This window comes from Lissotriton helveticus, chromosome 3_1 (genome assembly GCF_964261635.1).
Source record: "Lissotriton helveticus chromosome 3_1, aLisHel1.1, whole genome shotgun sequence".
NCBI classification, from domain to species: Eukaryota; Metazoa; Chordata; class Amphibia; order Caudata; family Salamandridae; genus Lissotriton; species Lissotriton helveticus.
Genome location: NC_136061.1, coordinates 1,912,497,815 through 1,912,524,711, shown reverse-complemented (window position 1 = coordinate 1,912,524,711; position 26,897 = coordinate 1,912,497,815). Strand labels below are relative to the sequence as shown.

The 26,897-nt window shown below is 44.6% G+C and overlaps 1 protein-coding gene across 5 annotated transcripts in view; it reads left to right on the top strand.

Annotated features, from left to right (window-relative positions):
• The window catches only part of CARS1 (cysteinyl-tRNA synthetase 1), a 406,480-nt gene that overhangs the window by 145,999 nt on the left and 233,584 nt on the right, over window positions 1-26,897 (top strand). For all 5 annotated transcript variants that reach the window (XR_013608861.1, XM_078682918.1, XM_078682921.1 and 2 more), the window contains 3 exons: window positions 12,817-12,905; window positions 13,530-13,651; window positions 21,117-21,229. Coding sequence is in view for 4 of the 5 variants with exons in the window: in XM_078682918.1 (XP_078539044.1) it covers window positions 12,817-12,905; window positions 13,530-13,651; window positions 21,117-21,229 (324 nt within the window). In the remaining variant the exon portion in view is untranslated. The remainder of the gene's footprint in view (window positions 1-12,816; window positions 12,906-13,529; window positions 13,652-21,116; window positions 21,230-26,897) is intronic.

Genomic DNA, 26,897 nt, shown 5'->3' with positions numbered 1-26,897 from the left:
TGGATCCCTGTGGTACTATTTACCAGGGGTTGACCTTTGACCAGACAGTGCCAATTGGGTTTTTGTCTTCAATGCAGTTTTAGGGAAAGAATATAGGCCCTGGGTAACTAATTGGCAGGAGCCAGGGCACACTCAGTCAGAGTACATCAGCAGTTCAGCAAAAAGTGGGGGCAACCATGCAGAAAGAGAGTTCTTTCTTACAATACTGCTTTGTGTTTTAAAGCAGCTTTTTGGCCTTTTTATGTTTACATTCCCAGTGTTCTTTTCCATTTTGGAATGCTGAAACTTCACTCTTGCTAAAATGCTAGTGGACAGATCGTATATACTGTTTCTCATCATTGACATGAAAAAAATGAGCCTTCTGATTTGTGATATAAGGTACGAAAATAAACATGAATTCTCATGAATATTTGTCTAAAACTACTGTTTCTTACTAAATATATTGTATAAGTTTGTATCCAGTGAACTAGTGATGCACTGACAACTGATACCAAAGTATCATTATACTGTGAATACACGTAAAAGAAACCAGTTTCAAAACCATAGATGTGTACGTAAATAATAATCAATATATGAATAAATTAAAGTAATGTGGGTTCACAAAGCATGAAGAGGACAAAGCACATAACAACATATTAGCTCTTGCTGTTATCTCTCTTCATCTTCTTGAGGTGTTCAATAGCTTCTAGTGTTGGTCTCTCTTCCCATATGCAGTTGCTCCTTGATCCACTTTTTTCACTTCATTTCTAATTTATTTGTCATTCTTAGCTTAGATCCTAGTCCGGGAAACAACCTTTACAACAAGGTCTTTACTACATTGTGCACTATATATATCTATATGTGTGTATATATATGTGTGTGTGTGTGTATATATATATATATATATATCTGCAGACAATTCTCCCTGAACAGGAAGATAAACGGGACGAACTCGCGTATTTAAAGATATTTTGCTATTTTTATTTAATTTTTAGCCTTCAGATAGCATAATTGCAGAAAAAGACAAACACTGATCAACGCGTTTCGGGAGCACCTCTCCCTTGCTCACGATCACCTGATCACAGGAAGTCAGTTCTTTTAAAGCCACATCGTGGAATTTCCTGTTTAGTGTGCACATTGTCTCTATGCATTCTGGAGGTTGTAGTTTTAATTAAAAGAATGTAGGTCTTTGCCTATAAACATTATTTCTCGATCTTTTAGTCAACATTACTTATTTTCAACATGGATCCATTTATTTGGCATAGTCCAACAGTTCTCAGTTTCACTGTTCACTCTCCCATTATTTTTCCTGCATTAAGTTTTCAATTTTTATTGTTTATTTCCAACTTATATTTTCCCTTTGGTGGGAGGTGTTGTTTTTCTTCTTATAATGATTCATCATTCTTCTCCTTGTGCTTCATTTATAAGCTGGAACTGTTTTTCACTTCTTTTTATTCATTATTTTCTTCCTATTTTGTTTTGTGTTTCTTCTTAGCTCTTTTTCCTTGAGATTTTGTGAAGTTCAATTTTGCCACTTTTTTCTTTTATGTTGGACCAACTTTACTTTACTTCTTTTTTACCATTTTCTTTTGTTTTTAAGTTTTTTAAGTTTGTTGAGATCTTTTTTCCACTTGAAGTTTACTCACGGAGTGCTCTACTTCATAGATCATTTCTTATTCAAAGGTGTATATAAAGTTCTTCCGATTGGTTGAGTCCATACGGGTGCATTGTCCTTAGTTTGATGATGTATCTTGATTCAATGGCTTCATCCAGGCTCATTTCATCCTCATCAAGTGTGTCCAGATTTACTAGTGTCAGATAGTTTGTGGCATCCTTAACTTGGAGTCCACCGATGTTTTCAGCTGGCTTTTTCTGTGATGCTACATTTTGTTTTTCCACAAAATATTTAGCTAGTTTAATTTTTCAAAAATAGAGGTACAGGTCTATTCTTACTTGGGCTAGGTCCATTCTTTTGGTTGGACAAAATTGTGCAAGGTGTGCCAGATAGCAAAACAAACTAAAGTGTTCAAATTGAGAAATGAAAAATCTTGGGAGATCAGACAGCTAATAACGTGCAAAACACAATATGTTGTATACATAGTGAAATGCCCGTGCCCACTGCAGTACGTGGGCAGTACAATTTGTGAGTTAAAAAAAAAGATCCTGGAACACGTAAGGGCGGCGGTGCATAAAGACTGAGCCAATGCTGTCGCCAAGCACATGGAACAACACCATCAAGGAGACTGGAAACAACTCAAATTCTTTGGAATAGACACAGTCCCACATATGAAAAGAGGTGGGGACAGAGAAAGAGAACTTCGCCGAAAAGAATCAAGATACATAATCAAACTAAGGACAATGCACCCGTATGGACTCAACCAATCGGAAGAACTTTATATACACCTTTGAATAAGAAATGATCTATGAAGTAGAGCAATCCGTGAGTAAACTTCAAGTGGAAAAAAGATCTCAACAAACTTAACAAACTTAAAAACAAAAGAAAAGGGTAAAAAAGAAGTAAAGAAAAGTTGGTCCAACATAAAAGAAAAAAGTGGCAAAATTGAACTTCACAAAATCTCAGGGAAAAAGAGCTAAGAAGAAACACAAAACAAAGTAGGAAGAAAATAATGAATAAAAAGAAGTGAAAAAAAGTACCAGCTTATAAATGAAGCACAAGGAGAAGAATGATGAATCAGTATAAGAAGAAAAACAACACCTCCCACCGAAGGGAAAATATAAGTTGGAAATAAACAATAAAATTAAAAACTTAATGCAGGAAAAATAATGGGAAAGTGAACAGTGAAACTGAGAACTGTTGGACTATGCCAAATAAATGGATCCATGTTGAAAATAAGTAATGTTGACTAAAAGATCGAGAAATAATGTTTATAGGCAAAGACCTACATTCTTTTAATTAAAACTACAACCTCCAGAATGCTTAGAGACAATGTGCACACTAAACAGGAAATGCCACGATGTGGCTTTAAAAGAACTGACTTCCTGTGATCAGGTGATCGTGAGCAAGGGAGAGGTGCTCCCGAAACGCGTTGATCAGTGTTTGTCTTCTTCTGCAATTATGCTATCTGAAAGCTAAAAATTAAATAAAAATAGCAAAATATCTTTAAATACGCGAGTTCGTCCCGTTTATCTTCCTGTTCAGGGAGAATTGTGTGCAGATTGGAAGCGGCGTGGTTCAGCCGCAGGGATCACGAACCGAGCGTCGAGCGCTGCAGTTCCCGGACACAGAGAACCAAAGGAAGGAATATATATATATATATATATATATATATATATATATATATATATATATATATATATATATATATATATATATATATATATATATATATATATATATATATATATATATATATATATATATATATATATATATATATTAAACCAAGAATGCCCAAAGCAACAAGAGCGCACACGACTTTCCAGAGGAAACCCAAGGTTTATTTGAAGAAAAATTAGCATTCAAATTAATTGTCCTTTTCCCAACGCGTTTCGAGGCTCCTGCCTCTTAATCATGGGTGATTGGCTTATACACAGCAGATGACTCCAAACATTTTCCTTCGCAGCATGTCTAATTTAAATACCCCCAGTGGGCCTTGCGCAGTGCGTAAGTATGTCGTTTTCATGCTGGGACTTGTAGTCCAAAAACAGAGTCACTTACTATTTAAACCCTCCGGTGGGCTCCGCTGTGCACATGTATTATTTAGTCCATTGTTGCCCTCCAGTGGGCCTCGAAGCTAACGCTGGTTTGATTTATTCTCCCCTGAAGTGCTGTGAAGAGTCTGACACAGTTCTGACTCCAGCCTCCCAGATTTTGAGGGATGGTGCATCTCTTCACGGTAGGGCTGCCGTGTAACTATTTTAAACCAAGAATGCCCAAAGCAACAAGAGCGCATACGACTTTGCAGAGGAAACCAAAGGTTTATTTGAAGAAAAACCAGCATTAGCATTCAAATTAATTGTCCTTTTCCCAACGCGTTTCGAGGCTCCTGCCTCTTAATCATGGGTGATTGGCATATGCACAGCAGATGACTCCAAACATTTTCCTTCGCAGCATGTCTAATTTAAATACCCCCAGTGGGCCTTGCGCAGTGCGTAAGTATGTCGATTTCATGCTGGGACTTGTAGTCCAAAAACAGAGTTTACCACCGTAATATTTTATAAATGTATATAAATATTAAGCATTCAATAAATGATGAAAACATTTTTTTTTTTCGCTTGCAGGGTGTGTATTTCTTTGCTTTATTTAGTGTAGTCACAGCCAACGCGTTTCGTTCTGGAGTCTTTTACAATCAAAGAGGATGATTCTGCAATTCCTCTTCTCGAGTATGTGATAGGCCACTTCTCATATATTCAAAAACTACCGCCGATGGTATGATACTACCATCGGCGGTCGATTTTGAATATATGAGACGGCCAAGAAGTGAATGGATTGTTACGAGGAGCCTCATTACAGCCGGCCACGGGCAAAACATTTGAAATTGAAATATACTTTTTTGACATTGAAGGATGTGTACTGTATACCTCATCTGGAAATTTGGATTCGCGCAAAATTTACTTCGTCAGAACTTTCTTTATAATCTGGGAGTTGTGCTGTAGAAGTGGCCTATCACATACTTGAGAAGAGGAATTCCAGAATCATCTTCTTTGATTGTAAAAGACACCGGATGCCCTGAAGAAGTTCTGTTTCCAGAACGAAACGCGTTGGCTGTGACTACACTAAATAAAGGAAAGAAATACACACCCTGCAAGCAAAAAAATGTGTTCCATCATTTATTTTATTTTTATTTTATTCAAAGTTTTATATAGCGCGAACAAGATCCTTACAGATATCAGAGCGCTTCACAGAGACAGGGGTAGGGGCAGCAGGAATGAACAGAGATAATGGGAGCATTATAATAGTCACTAACATAATAGGATAACAATAACGTACAGAAAACATATCAATATACAATCAGGTAAACAAGTAATATAAGACGGCCCAAGTCATTGATCCTACTACAGAAGGGTTCAGGTAAATCTTGGATGTGTGGATGGCTTATACCAATTTCTTAGGATAGAGAGAACACTGGGTGGGGGCATCGGGAGGGTGATTCAATAAGCCAAAGTGTATCATATATTGGTCGGTAGTAAGAGAGTAGCGTAGTAGTGTCACCATCAAGTAGGAGTATAGTGCCAAAAGAGAAGGTGATCAATGATACAAAGCGATGCAGAGTCTCTGATCCAGCACCTATAAAGTTCAGGAGATCTTGGCCAGAAGGATGGTTTTCACCTCTTTCTTGAAGAGTGCAGTGGAGGAGATAAGCCTGGTTTCAGGAGGGAGCGCATCCCAGATCCTGGGTGCCATTCCTGAGAAGGAGCGCTTGTATGTTTTTTCTTTCTGGAATCTACGAGGTTTCAGGAGTAGATTTTTTGTACTTCTATTGGATCTCGAACCTCCTGATATAGACAACTTTTGAGCGAGGTAGTTGGGTGCCTTGTGGTGCACGGCCGAGTGTGTCATAACTGCAATTTTTAGCTGTATTCTGGCTTCAAAAGGTAGCCATTTTAGAGACTTTAAGTCAGGGGATATATGCGAATGTTTTCTTGAGCCAGTAATGAGTCTCGCGGCAGCGTTCAGGGAGGCTCTTAGGGGTGCTGTTGTGGATAGCGGGAGTCCGCTGAGGGTCACAATTCCGTAGTCTATGCGAGGGAGGACTAAAGCTTGTACAGCAGTTTGGAAGTCTTTGGCAGGGAGGAAGGGTTTAAGTTTCCTCAGTGTATTGATTTGGAAATTAGCTCCTTTTGTGGCTTTGCTAATGTGCTGTTGCATGTTGAGCTTGGCGTCGAGTGTGATGCCTAGGGATTTCGCAGAATCCACGATGGTAGGTTGGACATTGAGTGCTGTTAGGTTATTGAGCCAGGTTTGGGTGGTGGAAATTTTCGCCGGAGGTGAGATGAGTAGGAACTCAGTTTTCAGAGCATTTAGTTTGAGGTGATTATCGGCCAACCAAGATTGAGTGTTACTAAGTGTGGAATTCAGAAGTTTGATATCTTCCGGGGATTGTAGCTTTAGGTAAAGTTGTGTGTCATCGGCGTACATATGGAATTGAACATTGGATGCTTGGAGCAAGGTGGCGAGCGGTTCCATGATGAGGTTGAACAGTGTGGGGGAGAGGGAGGATCCTTGTGGAACACCTAGATCTGCAGGCACAGGTGTAGATAGCACATTGTCGATCTTGAACTTCTGAGACCGGTTATGACGGAAGGAAGAAAAACATTTGAGAACAGTTCCCGATAGACCCATTCTAGTGCTTAGCAACTCCAGTAAGTTCTCGTGTTTGACCGTGTCAAATGCTGAAGAGAGGTCAAGAAGGATGAGGAGGCAGGACTCATTGCGATCAAGGATTTGGAGGGCGTCATCAATTATGTGTGTCATAGCTGTTTCCGTGCTATGTTTCGCTCGGAAGCCTGATTGATGAGGGTTGAGGAGGTCAAATTGGTCAATGTGTTTTGTTAGTTGGAGTTGGACACATTTCTCCAGCAGTTTGGCCAGGGTGGGGATATTGGTGATAGGACGGTAATTGTTCAGGTCAGACGGGTCAGCTGTAGGTTTCTTGAGTATAGGCGTGACTTGCCCCACCTTGAGGGAGTCTGGAATGAGACCTTGTTGAAGGGAGCTGTTGATGATTTTGGTCCAAAGTGGGAGGAGCAAGGGGATGAAGTCTTTTACAGCATTAACAGGTAGGGGGTCTATGAGGTGATTAGAGGGCCTCAAGGTGCAGAGCAGTTTGTGTATTGCTTCTTCCGAGTAGGTGTCGAAGTACAGCCATGATGCCTTGTTTTTAGGTTGAGTGTTAGACATTCTGGTGTGGTTGGGGAATCGGCTTACATCCATGATGAGGTCATTTCTTATGTTGTCGGTCTTTAGCTTAAAGAAAGCAGAGAAGGCTTCACAGTGTGGGGTGTCGCTTGTTGTGCTGTTTGATTGTAAGGGTTGTGTCTTTGTTTGAGTCTTGATTAGTTCGAACAGCTTTCTTGGCCTGTTTTTTGCTTGGTCCAACTGGCGGCTAAAGAAGTCCGACTTTGCGCGCTTTATTTTCCTAAAGTAGGCATTTCACTTGTTCTTAAGCGTTTTGAGATGCAGTGATGAGGGGTCAGATCTCCAGGTACGCTTTGCCATTCGCATAGTACGCCTGTCATCATTGAGTCTGCCGTCATACCAGGGGTTAGAAATTTTGGTGGAGACTCTCTTCAGTTGCAATGGGGCGACTTCATTGACTATTGAATTCATAGAGTCATGGTAGTGATCGGTCAGTGATTGAACATCCGAGGCACCTGAAGGGGGAAGGAGGAGACTGCCGATGTGGGGAGGCAGGGTAGTGGGGTTAAGATTCTTCATGTCTCTTTTCCAGGTTTTGGATTTGGTGGGTTGAGCCGGGTTAGGTTTAACTTTTTCGTTGATAAAGAAGGTGATAATGTGGTGGTCTGACCAGTCGCAGGGTTGGATCGCCTCCAGTTGGGTAGAGTCCTCTTTGGCGATGATGAGATCGAGTATCGAGCCTTTGTCGTGTGTTGGTCTATCGCATATTTGGGTGAGGTCAAGCGCATTAAGGAAAGTTTCGAGACTATTCACCACTGTGTCTTTCTGATCGTTCCAGTGGAGATTAAAGTCACCCAGGTAGACTTGGGTGGTCTGCCGACCGGCATTGGATGTGATCGTGTCCATGAGTTGTTGGGTGAATATGAGGTTGTCACCAGGCGGGTGATAGATGAGATGTAAAGCACAAACTTGTTTGCCCTCGCTGGTGATATCGAGGCAGAGGAGTTCACAGGAAGTAAGGGAGGGGGAGGTGGCTTTAGTAACGGAGAGGTTGCTCCTAAAAATGCATGCAATTCCCCCGCCCGTCTTGCCAGGCCTGTCCAGTCTAATGATGTGATAATTGGGGGGGACTAGTATGTCCATTATCGGGGTAGAGGCTTCAGTAAGCCACGTTTCAGTCAGAATGGCTAGGTCCAGATCCATTGCTGAGACGAGATCAGCGATGTCGGAGGAGTGTCTCTGGGCCGATCTGCAATTGAGTAGGATGCATTTGAGTTTGGGAGTGAGAAGGGTGGTCGAGCCTTCTAGAGAGAGGGGGACTTTTCTGAGGTTGTTAGGGACGGAACCTCTGTTGCTAAGGGTTGGGAGCCTCAGAGGATTTGTGAGAATTGTGGGTATGGGGATGTGTGTGTTGGATATGTGTTTTACCGGACCTGGGCCATAAGAGCGTAGGAGAGAGCATAGGTCGCGGTCCGACAGTGAGTTGAGGACACGACGGGGGCGGTGGGAGTTATTGCGAACGGGGATAGTCGGCCAGCGCGGGGGTCGTTGGAGGCGAGGGTATGTAGGGAGGGTGCGTCGTTTGTAGGGTAGTGGGATGGTGGGAGGTAGACTGGGCTGTGAGAAGAGAAGGTCTTTGATTGCGTGGAGATCTTTTTTGACTTGTAGGAGATCCTCTTTGACTTGTTGGAGGGTGGATAAAGTCAAGTCAAGAGGTGGATTGGAGATGGGGTTGGTGGTGAGAGCCATTGGTGAATGGTTGAGTAGTGAGCTGGAAAGCGGGCAGGGTATCGAGGGGGGGGATATGCTAGCGTTGTTGGAAGGTTCTACGGTGAGAATGAGTGGGATGACATTCGATGTGTGGGCGGGTTTGTGGGCGAGGGGTGTGGGTGAGGTAGGGGGAGGGTGGGAGGCATAGGTAGTGACGTCAGTGGGAGACCGTGCCGGTGAGTTGAAGAGTGAGTGAAGGCTCAAGACAGTGGGGGTGGCAGGAAGGTAGTGGGGGCTGAGAATGGGAGGGGAGAGAGGGGGGGATGTTAAGGTAAGGGAGGCGGAATGTTCTGTGGGACTGGTTGGGAGGGTGGGGGTGTCGTGAGTGAGAGTGGGGAGGGAGCTGGGGAGGGAGAGGGATCTGCCGTGGGGGGGAGGGAAGGGGGGAGATAAACTCCGGACGGTGGTGTGTTCAGTAGCGTTCATGGGGGGTGTAGCGGGGGGGAAGGGGGCGTGGGGGTATCGAGGATGTGGGTGTATCGAGGATGTATGGGGGGAGTGTACTCACGTGGGGACTGAGAGTGGGGGGGAACAATGGGTGGGATTTGTCATTGTGCGTGCCCTTCTGGTGCTGATCTAGGTAGGAGGTGTTGTGGGTGGGAGTTGTTATGTCAGGGGAGAGAGGGATGGGAGAGGTATGAGTGGGGGTCAAAAGGGTAGTGTTAGAGGGGCGGCTAGTGTATGAGGGGGAGACATTTGTGACTGCGCTTGGGGAGAGTGGGGCGGTAACAGCAGGTGGGCGATTGACTAGGGTGCTGGGGGTAGAGGTGAGGTGCGTGTGGATCCGACGCTGAGCTATGTTAGAAGTGTTGTGGGTGGGGGCTGCGACGTCAGGGGTGATAGTGCTGGTGGAGGTCCGCAGCTTGGAAAGGTGCTCTTTGAACTTGGGGAACAGGTTGTCTAGTAGTTCCAGGTTCTTGTCTGTGGATTGAATTAGGACAATCCCGTTATTGTAGATAGTAATGGTGGTTCTGCCAGGGAAGAGTTGGGAAGGTGTGATAGAGAGAGTTAGGCCATGAGCTGTTTTCCTGGTGGTAGAGACGGTGAGTAGGGTTAGGAACGCTTTTCTCCATTGGTCTCTGCGTGAGGTGTGGAAGATGATATCAATGTTCAGGGCTCCATTGCCCGGTGAGAAGTAGGTGTCGGCGAAGGGTGTTTCAGGGTGCGACCTCAAGAAGTTATGTTTAAAGCGTTTAGCGGCTTTTTTGGTGAGAGTGGAAGGGTAGTTGATTCTATATGTGTGCTTACCGATGAGATCCATGTTAGGATGGCTGTAACGTTGGGTGTGGGAGAGAAGACGACAATAAAACTGTCAGCCGTTGGTTACAGGGCACAGGAGTGACACTAGTGAGTAGCCAAAAGTAGCCAAAAATATAAGAGGTAGCAGTCGGTGCAATCCAGGAACAAACAGTGCGTAGGTGCAGCTTACACAATGTACAATATATGAGAGGTAGCAATCAGCTTACACCATGTACAATATATGAGAGGTAGCAACCAGTTAGGTGGAGCCAAATTGACACATCATAATGTAAGAGGTAGCAACGGTGTAATCCAGGTGTAGAAAGTGGCTGGGTGCAGCTTACAAGACTAACGAAATATATGAGGTAATAATCAGTGCAACATAGTGATAAAAGTGAGATGGGAGCAGCTTACCAGACTGAAAGAACCGAATGAGGTAGCGATCATTGAATAATAGGGATAAAAGTGAGATAGGTGCAGCTTACAACATGGACAGTATACAAATATGAATAAAATACTGGTGAATTACTGGAGCCAATATATGTGCAACCAGATGACTGCAATAGACAAGTATGACATTAATAAGCAACCTGTAGAATATGAGGTAGCAATCAGTGCACTGTCGGTGAGTAAAAGTGGAAATGGGTGTAAGTTACTTAAAGTGTAAAAGTACCAGTAGTAATATAATAATATAATAATGCAATAAAAGTTACATAAAGTTACATAAGTTACATAAGATGTAAAAGTACCAATAGTAGTATAATAATATAATACTGCAATAAAAGGCAAACACTTAATCGCATAAAGATTTAAGTACAGAGCTATGTAGAGTCTGTGGTACCGATAGTAAACAGTAGTCAGAAGGACTAGTCCATGATGGCCGCCAAAGATAGGAAGAGTTGTCTAAAAATGGCCGCCAAGTCAGGGGGATAGAATCATTAGTCCTCTTTTAGTTGTTGCTGTTTTCAGGGCAGGGAAGAGCAGTTTCAGATTCTATTCCGGCTGGCTCAGGATCTTGCATGCCATGGGGAGTCTTATCTCAACTTTTTGTTATCTTAAGTGGAGCTGCTCAGGGGCCTCGTGGGTTCAGGCGGTACAGGAGGGGATTAAGTGCTCAGTTTATGGCCCCGGCCATTTTGAACAAAGGAGGTTCAAGAACGAGTGGGGCAATTAAGAACCTTGTCCTGTAAAAACGAGTGGGGCAAAGTAAATACCTTTTTCCAGCCTTCACTTCAGCATGAGCTCTGCAGTCCCGGCCTCAGGTGTAAAGATGATCTTTGCCAACGTTTGCAGATCACGGTGGCAGTAGCGCCCAGATCAACAGGCTCACCTCCGAGCCGAAGGGGGCCGCCTCTGCTCTTGTGTCAAGTCGTCAGAACCGTGAGCGCGAGAACTGCGAGCCCCCCCCCGAACGCCAGGCGCCAGCTTCCTCCAGTGGCTCAACGGTGGCTGCAAGCAGGGGACGAGCAGCCAGGCACACAGCACACCCGGCAGGGCAGGATGCGCTGGACTCAGCCCGCAGCGATCAGCCAGGCGGGGAAGCCCTCGATCGCCCGCGCTCCGCCCGTCCGCCACGTCCCACACCTCTTCTGCCTCCACGACCGCCGGGGAGCACGGGGGTCCCACCGATCCGCCCCGCCAGGCGTCGATCCCCGAGGATGCACGGACTCCGGCCCCCTGCACATGCAGTGTCTCACCGTAGCCCGGCGCACACAAGGCGGCTCACGGTGCCTGCTCCCGTTGCAGCCCCTCATCCACGCCTCTGACCCCTTCCTCCTTAAGCCGTGTGCAGCGCCCGAAGACAGGTGGGCTCCGGACCTCCGTCCCAGGTTCTGTGTAGAGGCGCAGCAGCCAGGCGGGGCAGACTCCAGCTGCGGCCGCTCAGACGTGTGTGGATCCCTCAGCAGCTCCGCAGGTTCCAGCCGACTCCAACCCTCCGCACCGACTCACCAATCGGTCCTCCGTCCCCGAGCTCCAGCTGCCCAGTCTCGGCAAGGCGATGGGGGTGTCTGCAGGCGAGCGTCCAGGAGCAGTCTGGCGAGGATGAGGGGAGATCACAGGTCTTCACAGGCTCCCGATCTCCGCCATGCAGGTAAGCGTGAAAAACCAGTTACTTTTCAATCCAGTTACTTTCACCATCCAGTTACTTTTGGTAGTGCAGTTCCTTAAGACTGGTGGGTGCTTAGCAGGGATAAAGCCCGAATTGGGACCCCAAGCACCGGGAGCTCTTTACAGGAGCTCCTACCAGGCAGCCATCTTGGAACTACGGAAATATTAATATACATTTATAAAATATTATGGTGGTGGGAAGTCGGATGTATGATTGTTTTTACGATCGCAACTGCAGTCACAAAACAATTGCAGGTACCACCAACTTCAAGTTAGTGGTACGCCAGTCGCAAACGGAAAGGGGGCCACAAGGGACCCCTTGCCATTTGTGTTTTGCAACAATTTTTTTTTTTTTAATAGCATGCTTTAAACGTATTCAGTTTTCCTTTATGAAAAACGGGCTGCATTTGAAAACAATGAGTTCCTTTATTTAAAAAGCAAACACAATCATGGTGGTCTGCTGTCCCCAGCAGGCCACCATCCCTGTGTTATTGCCCATTCCCAATGGGTTGCAAACTGCAACCTGCCTCATTAATTTTGATGAGGAAGGTCATTTGTGACCCTATTGTGAACGCTAAAAGTGTCTTAGACACGTTAGTCCATTCTGTTTTACGAGTAGCAAAAAATCGCACCTTGTGACCCGCAAAACGGAATGGTTGTACATCTGGCACTAGATATGGCCAGCCCTTACAAATAAGAAACATCTGGCAATTTGATATCTTCTGTATATTATAAATTAATTCTATGTGCCGAAGATGTATTCCTATCTTCTTTCTTGCTGTGCTCCGATGTTAGGTCCCTTACTAAATTATTTTCTTGTACAAAATTATTATTGCTATATGTAGATATTCAACTTAAACACATATGTACATTATTAATCATGTTCCATTTCTCAACAGGTTTTGCCTCCAGATGTGCTCACTCGGGTTAGTGAATATGTTCCTGAAATTGTGGAATTTGTTGAAAGGATTGTGGCTAATGGTTACGGGTAAGATTTGTTTCTTCTAAATGTTTGATCATTCTAATACAGCAGATAGTGATTTTTGTTCTAAATTAGTTTAAATGTATTTACAAGCTCATAATAGTATTATTGTTTCACTGAATTATTTAGAATTGGTTGAGGCCTAATGACAGTACTCTAGCGATTTCATTTCACCAAATATATTTGCTGACCTGTCATTTGTTACTACTATTATCTCCAATGGTAAGACCAAACTTTCAACCAATGTGAATTATTTCATCAGATTTACGGCCTGTATAGATATAAAGAAGCATTAAGTGGAACATGTTCCTCTTTGGGATTTACCTTTTCATTTCAAAGAGCTAATTATCATGGACTCTTCCACAGTGTTTTCCATCAAATTGAACTGTAAAAGTTTGTCATTGAGCATGTGAGGATTTCGGTAGTCATACAGATGTCTGAATTCCATTTCTATTATGATCTCAAGTGACTTTTTGTGATGCAGGGGCTAGGTTCCACACAAAAATTACTGTTAGGCAATTTGGCAATGATGTGTGAAGTGTGCCAGCAGTTTGTCCTAGAAAAACACATCTTGCTTGCTGCACAAAGTATAAATGTTTAACATCATCAAGAAACTATTTTATCTTGCAGTTATCTGTCAAATGGATCTGTGTACTTTGACACAGTGAAGTTTGATGCCTCTGGAAAACACTCTTATGCCAAGTTGGTCCCAGAAGCTGTTGGAGATCAAAAGGCTCTTCAGGAGGGCGAAGGTAATGTGTACTTATTGGTTTATTACTCTAAATCCAGGACTAAGAATGAAAGGAAAGGTTTACATCTGAAGTGGATGAAATTAAAGTGAGCATCACCAGAAGGTTTCAAAACTCAGTGTCGCATTTTGACTAGGATGGGTGGCCCACTAGGTCAATAAAGCCCTGGCTTCGTCTCCCAAGTGAATGGCTGCTTTACTTTATTATGAGATCCCCCTCTGCCTGATTTACTGCCATGTTGAAGCTACTATCTTACCTTATTTTAGTCTTTCATAATTAAACCTCCAAAGAAGATGTTTCATTGTGCAGAACAAAGAAACGTCCATGACACTCAGTGAGGTTAGTCTCTGCACGCCAGGGACATTGTTTTATTTTTCTGGGCAGACCCCATGGTTGAACCTATTCAGCAAATACCAAACTGAGCTGTTACCTTTCTGTGGCATATAGGGCCACCAAGGTCAGAGGTTTCTGATGGTGGAGCAAGTTGCTGTGCGGTCAGAACCCTGCCACTTTCCCTACTTCTAAATGGGGGCAAGGAAACTGCAAATCAGTAGGGGGTGAAGCCCACCGAATTTGTAGTGGGCCTTCCTCTAGGCCAAATTTAAAGCCAAGCCGTTACCTGAATATTCAGAATAGGGCTAGAGCATTTCTGGCTCAGTGGAATAAATAAACCTTAATGCGCTAACTTAACTAGTCCTCTGCTACTAAGGGCCCGATGTAGGTAAATCTAATTTACCACTTCTAAAATACCGAATCATACCGATTCGGTATTTAAGAAGTGGTAAATTAGAGGGGGGGGAATGTAGGTAATTCTGATTCGGTAAATACCGAATCTGTAAGATTCGGTATTTACCGATTCTGTAAATACCGAATTGGTATCCCCCATTGATTCCTATGGGCCTTGAAGCCCATAGGAATCAATGTGGAATACCGAATCGGTAGTTACCGATTCGGTAATTACCTATTCTTGCAAGGGTGCAGGGGGTGTCACTTTGACACCCTCTGGCACCCCAATTACAGGCATGTGTGCCATGTGGCACACAGACATGCCCTAAGGGCATGTCTGTGTGTCACATGGCACAGGTGTGCATGCACAGATGTGCATGCACACCTGGATTCGGTATTTCACCACCCAATTGGATTGGGTGGTAAAATACCGACTCCTAAAGGCCTGTGGGACTCAGAAGAGTCCCACCTACATCTGGAAGGTACCGAATCGGTAAAAATACCGATTCGGAATTTTACAGATTCTGTAAATTTACCGATTCGGTAAATTTACAGAATCTGTAAAATCTGGCCCCCTACATCTCAAGATGCCAAATACAGGTCGGAAATGGCCGAATTCGGCCGTTTCCGACCGGTATTTGCCACCCACATCGGGCCCTTAGTCTGTCATTATGTGCCAATAAGGATTTGTGAATCACTTCCCTGAACCACGTTGTAATATAAAGGTATTTTCGCTTGTATTGTATTTCAAATAATTATACATCTGCTTTTCTGTTATGTTAAGGAAAAGTTACATTTAATTACATTGTGTCTATTCTACATGTAATGTTGGTTTTTTTCAGCTCTTTATGCTATCCCAGGGGCTTCTTAAAGCGGTATGCATTACTGAAGAGATTAAAACAAAAAGTGGTGAAGGAAGGGGGATGCCAAAGGGAATGCAATAGTGAACTCTTTAAGGTGCAGCCTCAAGCACCTTTGTATAATATAGTTTTTAAAAAGCTGAAGCCTAAATATAAACAGGTCACACTTTACTGGCTAAAAACATTTTTTTTAATTTCTAGAATTACATATTTTATGGCCGAAGACCAGTATGAAGGAACAATCTCTAAATCACTTTCTGCCTTCTTTTCAAGTATTATCTATCCTGCTAATAACCTTTCACAGGAAGCTTATCAAATAGTGTTGAACTCATCAATCATGAATGCAATAATACTCACTTTGCAAAAACTCTGTGAAGATCTTTGAAAATTCCTTCATTCTCCTTTTGGACAATATTGCTTCAGGCCCATGTAATGACCTTTTTACAAACCTATTTGTCTCCCTTTTTCTATCAGGACAATTGCTTTCAGTTTTCAAGCAATTGATTTAAGATTTTTCCACATGCTAAACTTTCTCTTCAGCCTCTTCAATTTATCTTTGTGAGGATTTTTTTTTTAAACTTGCCTTCGATTTCATGGTCACCCCTTTCTTAAAGATTTCTCACTCCATTACCTTTGTTCCTGCCTCCTGTAAGAGAACCATCATCTCTCCTGTATTAAAGATCTTTTTCTCTCTGCTCTTACTAAATGTTCTGAGAATTGTCATATGTCAACCTGTTTGAATTAAATTCTGTTCTAAATTCGGATCAGTCAGGATTCTTCCCGCATGCCTTGGGATACAGTGCTGATTTTCACCCTAGGCGAATTGGGTTCAAAGTTTGATTGAGGAGGACCAGCTACACTGATCCTCCTCTATCTTATGGGTGCCTTCAGCATGGTCTCTTCTCATTTGTCGGAGATTGGAGTAAGAAGCATTTCATTGATCTGGATTTCCTCTTTTTATTATTTTTTCCTCGTCTATTCGTTTTATCTAGATTGCAAGTATAGCAGATTTTATAACCACCCCAAATGGGTAAATCCAAATCTGTAGATCACTAACTCCCCTTGTTGCCCTATTGACTAAGGTCCCATCTAGATTAATTCTCACCCCTCTTCCCCCTCCTCCTCCAGTACTTGGATACTGCCCAATCAATATCCTATCAAACATAGTCCACCCTGCAGGTCTCAAATAGTCTGAACACCAAAATCCTTTTTATAACATTTATGACATAGTGCATCCTAGCAAAGCTCCTTATTTGATGTTTTATTGTGGCAGCCAGATAAATAAGATCTGCTATACAGCCTATCCAGGCAGATCTTGGATTCACACTCACTCCATCTCTACACGTAAAACCTCTCCCAGATCCATATGTTCAGAGAATGGACGACTTCGTGCCACTAACAGCAAACAAAATGGAATTGAGAACATAAAGAAGAATTACCAGTACTGTAAAGGGACAGAGCTGTACAGTGCTACCAGCATAACGCAAACTGTAAAAATTCATGTTTATCCCTAGCCTTTCCTCATTCATCACATTGCCAAGTGCCATGTATCATCACCTGGTGCCCACACTTTGGAGCTCATTCAACACACCCTACGTATTTTCATACAGATGTTTCTCATAGCTACATAGAGTATACGTTTCTCATATCTGAATAAGAATATGATACTCACAATCCATTATAAAGTTTGTGGAACAATCTTCCTTTTTCCATTTCCTCAAAAATATTTTCTTTTGCTACCTTGAAGACGCTGTAGAATTTTTTTTATAAGGATAAATATAGAAGACACCAACATTAGAGGAATGGGAACAAGACATGGACATGGAGAGGTTCATGATAGCAGAAAGAGTAGTCTATGAAAGTTGGGGGTGCCCCCAGAAGTGGGATCGGATATGGAGCTAATGGAATGCCCATAGGGGCAATATTTGTAACTTGCCCTCTATCCGAAGGAACAGATCCAGCTAGGGAGGGAATATTACAGATGAAAATGACGAAGGACTGTATTGGGTCTCTGATGATTCGAACTGACTGTGGGATATTCCAAACATCTGGTGTATGACTACCCAAATTTCATAAAAAGAGTTAAAAAAAATCCTTCCTATCATAAGCATCAGACCAGAAAGATCAAATGTGTATCATATACTCCATATGACCATTCATAGCTCCAGAGCACCGGAATCTGTATTATTTTTTATTGGTGTCCAATAATTACAAAATATTAGTTTTTTCTGTATTTGCAACAATTTAAGACTAAATCTCATTACAGATGAATGGATGCAAGTTTTTTCCCCCAAGTTTCATTCAATGAAAGAAGTAGCTCAAGGAAAAGAGAGTGCGCAGGAACAACCATATATGAAAAACAGAGTACTGCCACAGTAGTAATGGTGATCGCCTGGGAGGGTCCAAAACGGCAAAAGACAGGAATTATTTAACATATCCACCAAACAAAAGCAGGCATTGCGGAAGTGCAGTAGCAGAAGCCAGTAGGAAAGATGGGAGGTTCTTCACCCACACATACCAGATACACCATGCCTCGCAGAGCAGCGCATGCGCGCTGCGCTAGGATTAACCTAAAAAGTGTGAGACAGCCATATTCTTCAAAAGCTCTAAAGGTTGTGGAAATTATTAAAGTAACCCTTCAGCGATCGTAAAACACTGAAACTAACGTTTTTTCCATAATTCACTTTTATCATATTGCGGTTTTGAACTGTTTCTTTTTATATTTTAATTGTAATTGCATTTATATACCTTACTTACTACCCCTGAAGAGGCGTATATGTTGCAGATGGAATGTGTGTAGGTAACATTTCAAAGGTACAAACGAAACAATCCAATAAGAATAACATGCTACTGTCAAGCACTAAAACTTTTGGGTAAAAAAGCAGTTATACATGTACTAATCTAAAGGCGCAAATTTTATAAATTGTAATGTCAAAATATGCAGCCTTTTATGCAGTGTATCAAATTGGGGTATAAGCAGACACGTGCGATCTTTTAGATGATGCCTTGCTGCTAAAACGTGAATATTAAAATGCTAACTTATTAATGATTTCAACGTTATTCACCACGTTCTTTGCCATTTAAGGACAGCAACAGCAGGCATGGTTTCAAAGCTGTGCTGCAAACTTTAAATCTGGTGAAGCAGTTTCCTGACGCCACATCAAATAATTTATGGGAGCAGTTCAAAGCCTGCAATGCTATGAAAGGTAGCATATGTTTGTTTTGCTTGCTATCCTCCTAACACCACCCACATAGCCACCTAGTGCTATGGGTAGTAAAACCTGTAAATGTTAAGCACCCAGGATAATGTGCTGAATGGCTAAAAACTTATAAAAACCCAAAGGCAAGTCCTGCTGGCTATGCCAACGCTTGTTTCTTTTTACAAACACTCCTAAAGTGCGTCCCAGCAGTCCCTCTCATTCACCCACTCCCTCCTCCTGCTGCTGTTGTTCACTCCCTCATGTTGCTTTCCGACCCGCCCTCCTCCCGCTGTTCGTTGTTGGTTCCTGCACCCACTTTCTCCTGCTTTTGCAAACCTCTGAGTGCCTTCCTAGCCCAGCACAAACAACACTCTCACTTTGTCTTGAAAAGCGGGCAGGTGTGGAATTACATCTAAACATGTTGATGGATAGGCTCCTGCTCCTAAGACCCCTTGTTAGATTTCCTAATAATATTCTTGTCCACTGCCATTTACATAATCGGTTTACTGAGATGGCAACAAAGCCATCCAGACCCATCAAACATGTCACCCAGATTAGGCACAAAATATCTATAGGGTTTCTTTTACTAGAAAAGTGGTCCTCTTGAAATTTTAAAGTAGCCTGTGCAAACTACTGCGCAGAGGAGTAAACTCAAAAGAAGGTCTAGTTTTGTGTCAATTTCCATTCTTAATCAGAAAGCATGTTTTTATACTTTTAAAAACGATTTCAGAAAACAAGTTATTTTATTAATCTTAAAATAAATAACCTTTTTATACCTGGAAATAGTCCGAGTTGAACCAGACTTTCTAATAGCCTATCCTTTAATGCAGTGCTGCCATAGAGTCTTAAACACGAAATACCACTCTATTTGCATGGGCACCCAGGTAACAGCAGACATCAGAGGACAGTGACATTTAGGACATAAGTCTTGTTCTGCCAAGATGTGAGAGAACGGCTGTAGCACTGTGAGTAGAAAACGGCTGGTGAACATCTTCATTCCTTCAAACCCACCTTAGAGCCTTCAAAGTAACAGATGTCCTGTGACATGGCTGGAACTAACCCCAGAAGCGCCCAGGACCTGACGGCAGTGGTGAGGAAGGCTCTTTGGGCTCAATTTGATGCTGCAAGGCAAACAACAGCTAGTGTGCTCCATGATGAATGCTATTTACTCTTTTGGAAGTAAGCTTGTGCTATTCAAGGAACAACTGGATGATGTGGACTACACCCACTTCCCAAAACTGTTGACTGTGACCCGGAGGTTTTTAAATGCACAAGAAATGCTGTCAATGCTAGACCATGGTGCATGTCTCGAGGACATTTCTGGGGAGATTAAAGGGCATTTTTCTCAATTCAGAACCCTCCCCCACTGTTCAGGCTGGTTGAAAACCCTTGGACGGTGAGTGCACAAGATCTTGACGTTGTGGAACTTATTGGCATGAAAAGAGCGCAAGCAGAAATAGAGCTGATTGACATGCAGCACAATTCAGCTCTTGAAGCATCTTTTATGCTGCAGGCTCCAGAGGAATCCTGGATAATTGTGCCTTACAAATTTCCTCTTCTTTTTACAGTGGCCCAGACAGTAATTTGTATGTTCGGCTCATCATATTAATTGATTGATTGATTGAACATATGTTTGTTAAAGTTTGTTTTCCATAATGGGTCTGCTGAAGAGTATCTAAGAAATAAGCTTACAGACTTGCATCTGGGTCAGCTCTTAAGGCTTCCCGTTTCAGACATAGTACCAGATTACAGGACACTAATAGGAGGCATGAAGTGTAAAATAAGTTCCTAGTATGTCTGTCTTTATTTTTCTGAGTCAGTTAAACCTGTGCTGTATTGGGCCTGTGCTTAACCCCTTGGCTGCGGGGTGTTTTCCCCCCCGCTGTGCGGGGGGGGGGGGGGGTGCCGCGTGCGGCTCCGCTGTGCTGTTGACGAGGCACAGCGGAGCTGCCCTCGTGACGAGCTGAGCTCGTCACACCACACCCGTTTTTAGAACATTCAGCACAGCGGGGAAATTATCCCCGCATGCGAACGTTCCAACAGCTGTGACGTGCTCAGCTCGTCATGAGGGCAGCTCAACCGTCCCTCATGACAGCTGAGCTCGTCAACAGCACCCAAGGGGTTAATATCCGGTTAATGAGAATCACCATACAGTGCCTCTTAATATTGCTGTTATCTGATAATGAAAAGGAATTATGAAAGTGTCTTCCTTGTAGCTTTGTAGTTGCATCTGCTGTCCAAATAAAGCATTTTCTAGTAATAGTTTGAAAAGGCCCAGAGTTTTTATTTTTTTATTGCTCTAGCCCCGCCCCCAATGACCCTGCCCCCACCCGTAGGCCCATCGGTGTGGCCCTAGGCCACAAACCAGATTGTGATTTTGCCCCTGTGAGAAAGTTTGTGAGTACCCACGATCTAGAGGGTTATTCTGACGTGATTGCTCCTTTCATTTAATCAGCCACATAGTAATTTTCATGCTCCAGAGTTTTTTTTAAGTGAAACCTGAAGAAATGTCAGGGAAACCTAAATGCAATTGCTATCAATCTCTCTGAATTTTCAGAAGATGTTGTGCTTAATTCTGTGATAATCATTTCAGAATGCTGACATTCATTTTGTGCCTTAAATTAGTTCATCCAAAGTGGTTTTATTGTCCATAAAGTTAACAACATTGTATTATGTTCCCAGGTGATCTGAGTATATCAGCTGATCGTTTAAGTGAGAAACGTTCACCTAATGATTTTGCTTTGTGGAAAAGCTCAAAACCTGGAGAGCCATCCTGGAAATCGCCTTGGGGAATGGTGAGAATGGGAAGAGTGCATATTTGTAAACTTCTGTACAATTTAGCCATAAAAGTCACTGTTTAGAATGCTAGTTTTCACCTACATTTTATTGAGCTTTACAGCTGTTATGCCAAGAATATTTGTGGAATAAATTATAAACTGGTATGGGCTACTTGTATATATTTTCTGTAAGCTGATTACACTGTCAATGTTTTTCAGGGCTCAGGGAACGCTAAGGCCTTCATTACGAGTAGCCTATTAAATTACTTAATTCAGAATTCACATTAATGCAAACTTTATCGCACCCAGTAAGTACTTGGTATGATATTAGTCTGACCCCCGAAGTTACGTTTTGACAGGTCAGACCTCCTGGAACTTGCCTAGTAATTACCGGACAAAACAGATTTTGATAGAGTAAGCACCAAAATCCCCATTGCATTCCACAGGAAGTCAGAATATGTGCAGTTTATCACAGGCAATAAATTCCAATCCCATCCGAGTCAGATTTTAACAGGTCTAATACATATTGAACCAAAAATATGCCAAATTGCAATAGAGACCAAAGGTGATTTTGTAGCTTTTAACAGATTTGAGACATCTGCCAGAAATTAGAAGATGTCCTTTGTTTTCTTTAGAGCGTATATCCAGGATTACTTTCCATATAGAGTGGATGGAGTCACGGTTTGGATCTTTTTTCAGTCATGAATGTGTGTGTGTACATGTTTGTGGCATGTGTAGCTGTAGATACACATGCTGTGCATACTCCTGCCAGCTAGTGTTGGGCACGGACGTGTGCATCTTCTTTTTGTTGAAAGAAGTGTCCTTGAGTCACGAGGTGTTGTGACTCCACCTATTGTTGGCAATACGCATGGGCATCAGCTTCATAGTCAGATTGTTTTTCTCTGCCATCTGGTTCAAATGTGAGCTCCGGTTCAATGCTACTTGGTGTTCTCACCTGGCCCTGACACTGTCCCTTGTCTGCCAAACAATCCTCTTTTTTCATCTGTCTACCATCCTGTGTTACTTCAAAGTCGATATTTCTTCGTGGTCCGCTAAATCAACCAGTGGGGCTTTACTTCTACTCGATCCCCCTCGAACAGTCGGGAATGCACACGTGATAAAGAGGACTCCTTTTAGTTTCTGCCCATCTTGGTACGCCAAGTGCCCCAGGAAGGACTTGCGCAAGGTTTGTAGCCTGTTCCAGTCTCCTGATCACAGAAAGGAATTCTGTGCGGCGTCTCACATGCCGTAACAAAAAGTCTCTTAGGAACTCTCAGGTGTGTCGCATTTCCTCTGCTTGGATGGCGCAGCGCCAGGGAGAGGAAGACACTCCGGATCTGCTCGGCGAAGAGAAAGCTCTACAGCAACCGGGCACATCTGGCACCAGGATTGAAGAGGCCTAATCTTTGGAGAAGGCTGCTTCCGACTCCAATGTTGAAGCCAAAAGACAGCCAGGGTGAACGCATTCCAAAGTCTAAAAGCTCATTTTCAGCCAGAGCGTCAGGGAACGGTCAGGACAGTAATGTTTTGTTTGGGCATGATGGTGTCCTGCATTGCAATTTACTCATGTAAGGTTACACGTGTCCCTTACAGCAGTGCCTAGCAGCACAGTGTCCTCAAGAAGATGGTCAATGGGAGGATCTAGTATTAATTTGGGGCCAGACAAATCTCTCTCTGCAGTGGTGGAACACCAACAATCTGTTGCAGTCCTTTCGAGTCCCAGTTTCACAGAAGACCATCGCCATGGATGTTTCGCTCACCAGATAGGGAGCACATCTCCAAGATGACACAATCCAAGGCTTGTCGACTCCCATGCAACAGGGTCTTCACATCAACCACCTGGAATTGCTGGCTATTCAGTTTGCTCTTCAAGCATTCCTTCCAACTAATTCGCAACAAGTTAATTCTAGTCCACACAGACAATACCACAGCCATGTTTTACCTGAAGAAGCAAGGGGGCATGCACTCGCTACAGCTGTCTGTTCTAGCTCAATGCATCTGGAAGTGGGCTATACATCACATAGTGCAGTTGGTCATATAGTACATTCCCGATCTGGACAATGCCTTGGCAGACCTGCTCAGCAGGATGCATCAACAAGTCCATGAGTGGGAACTCCTCCCCCAGGCCCCTCTTTTGTATTTTCAACTGCGGGGGTGGGGGTTTCCTCACATAGTCCTGTTCACCACCACCAAAAATGCAAAACGCCCAAACTTCCCCACCAGGTTACCACATCCGTGGTCCCCTGACAATGCATTATGACTAAACTGGTCAGGGATCTTTGCCTATGCGTTTCCACTTCTCCCAAACCCACCATTCAGAGTTCGCAAGCTGAGGGAGACATGCCATGCCCTCATCCTGGTAGCCCCAACCTGGCCGTGCCAGCCTTGGTACTCCACTCTGCTGGAACTCTTGCTAGTTCCTCACGAGAAGCATCCCCACAGGCAGGACCTTGTAACTCAAGATCACTGCACCTTCTGACACCCCAACCGTCAGCAACTCAACCTTGCGATATGGCTCCTGAGATCTTAAAATGTGGTTACCTTGACCTATCACATGAATAGATATCCATTCTCATGAAGCACATAGACCTACTACAAGGGCCTACTGCGCTGCCAAATGAAAGTGCTTTGTCCATTATTGTTTTCCAAAACAATCAATCCTCTAACACAGTCGGTACAAGACGGTATCTACTCCCTTGTTCACCTTCAACAGTCATGCCTTGCCTGCACCTCCATTCGGTTATATTTGACCTCAGTGGCTGCTTACGTACAGAATAGGCATCACCTTTCACTGTTCAAATAACCTTTCTTATAAGTCTTCATGGTGGTCTTTAAGCGGGTTATCCTGCCTTGGACGCCTCCTGATCCAATGTGGAAGTTTCCCTCAAGCGAGTCAGTGAGGTTAACACTTTCATCTGAGAGGAACCTTTTTTCAAATTTCACCCAGACAGGGTGGTCCTTGGAACCAACCCTAAATTCCTCCCTAAGGTGGTTTCCAGTTTTTAACTCAATCAAACAATTGAGCTGCCAGTTTTCTTTTGACACCCAGAGTTTGTTGTGGAATGCATCTTGCATATCCTGGATATCAATAGTGTTAATGTATTATGTGGATTGAATAAAACCTACTCCAAACTACATAAAGGCCATGCTATTCCCAAAGCAGCTAATGCTTGTTGGCTACTTAAGTGTATCCAAACTTGCTATGCTAGAGCTAAAAGATCCCTACCTGTCCCTCTGAGACTCCATTCCATGTGCAAGGAAGGGTAAATCAATCAATCCTAGTCAGAGACCTGCTCGCCCCCCGCAGCTCGGCTGTCAAGTGCCACCGCTCTGGGCACTGTGCTCTACTCGGCCAGGTAGGTTTTCGAGGCCCTCCTCCACCCACAGGCTCCTGCCTGCGCCTTATCCCTGGTGGCCCAGTTGGAGAACCTTGCTCTTCTGCTGGCGGCTGTTATCTGTGTCTGTCTTTGTCTGTCTTTGTGCTGCTTTTCTGTGTCTGTGCCCGTGTCTGTCTTTGTGCCACCTTTCTGTCTTGCTGTCCCTGTGCCTGTCCTTGTCCTATTTTTCTGTTGTGCTGTCTCTGTGCCTATGTCTGTCTTTGTGCCACTTTTCTGTCTTTCTGTGCCCGTTTTCTGTCTTCATTGTGCCTGTGTCCTCTGTGTTACTTAATTGTTTTTGTCTCCGTGCCCCTTGCCCTCCATGCCCTTCCCACCGCTGCTGCCCCCACGGCCCCATGCCCCCTCCCACTTCCCAGCTGCGCTTCCCTCCTATACTTAATGGCGGCCGCTGTGCGGCTGTGCGAAGTGGGCGCGCCACTGGTGTGCCAAAGGCAAGCCCGTCTGTGCTCGTCCACGACCCGGCCCGACCGCGGCCAGCGCCACGAACCCTGGATCTACGACCTACGACCATTTCCACTGATCTTCTCGCACTCAACCCCTTAAGGAACGCCAGCTGCCAGCAAGCAACGCCAAGCACCACCCACAGCCATTTCTCCTGCCGACACTGCCGACACTGCCGACAATCCTTCCCCACCGACAGCCCCCCATGGCCGCCGCACCCATGCCGGACACCTACACCACCGAAGCCCTGATGTGCATCCTCCTGAAAGTGCGCTCCTTACACAGACACGCCATTGAGATCTGGGACCTGCTCGACACCTTCTTGCCAGACGTCGCCGTCTTCGCGTAAACATGGACCAAGGCCACCTCCGCCCCTGACATCGCCACCACCATCCCAGATGGGTACAAGATCCAGAGAATGCCCTGCCCCCACCACCCTAGAGGAGGACTCGCCATCGCGCACAAGAGCTCCCTTCAACTCTCCACCTCCAGCACAAGCGAACCTTTCTCTAGCACAAAACAGCTCCACTTCCAGATTCAGACCAGCCCCAGAACCACAATGCGAAGGGCCTTTGTCTACAGACCCCCAGGGCCTCGCACCTCGTATGCCACCACCATTGCCGATCTCGTCGCACCCCACGCCATCGCCTCCACGGACTACATTCTCATCGGAGACCTGAACTTCAACCTCGGTGATCCCGACTCCACCACCCTCCTGGACAACCTCGACAATCTCTGACTAAAGCAGCTCGTCACCACCCCCGCCCACATTCTCGACCCCATCGTCGGAAGAGGGGCAAACATCCAATTCAGCCACACCATGCAGCCCCTCTGGACAACCACCACTGTGTACACTTCACCTTCACCACCACCACTGCACCCAAACCCGCCCGCGCCCACCATGAAGAAACTGGATCAAGGTCACAGAGGAACACCTCAACACCACCCTCTTCCACGACTCCCCCCGCCGCCCCCCTCCGCCACAACCAACACCAACTCTGCAGCAAAAGAACTACACCACCGAATCACCAGCTGCACAGACAAGCTCGCTCCCCACCGCCACCCTGTCAGACAGCGCCCCTGAAGGCCGCCTGGTTCACCACCGAACTCCAAGAAGACACTCTTTAGACACCTCAAGAAACTCTGGTGGAACAGGAAAACCACATAGACCAGAACACCTACAGGAACTACATGACTGAAGACCACAAGCGCATAAGAGCCTCCAAGAGGACCTTTATCAAAGACAAAATCCACACCAACGCCAGTAACGCAAAATAACTCTTCAACGCCATACAGCAGTTCACCAAACTCCCAGCGAAGCCATGGACGTCACACCATCCCAGGACCTCTGCAACAAGCTCAGCTCCTACTTCCACCTGAAAATCAAGGCCCCCTACAACAACTTCAGCGAACAGACTTCAGACACCACCTCTTTCTCCACCACCGACAACCAGCCCTCCATCACCATCTGGAAACAGGCTACCACGGAAGACACCGCCACGACCATGAGGAACATCCACTCAGGAGCACCCACGGTCCCCTCCCCGCCTCACATCTACCACCGAGCTGCTTCCACCATAGCTCCTGAACTATGCCGGACCATTAACACCTCCTTCGAATCAGGCATCTTCCCTAACGACTGGAGGCGGGGAGATGTCAAGCCCCTCCTCAGGAAACCCTCGGCTGACCCGACGGACCTGAAAAACTAGCGACCCATCTCTCGCCACCCCTTCGTAGCCAAAGTCACAGAGAGATTCGTCAACGCCCAGATGACCACCAAGAGAACGCTACCCTTGGCTCCTCCCAGTCTGGATTCCACAGCAGCCACAGCACCGAGATCGCCCTCC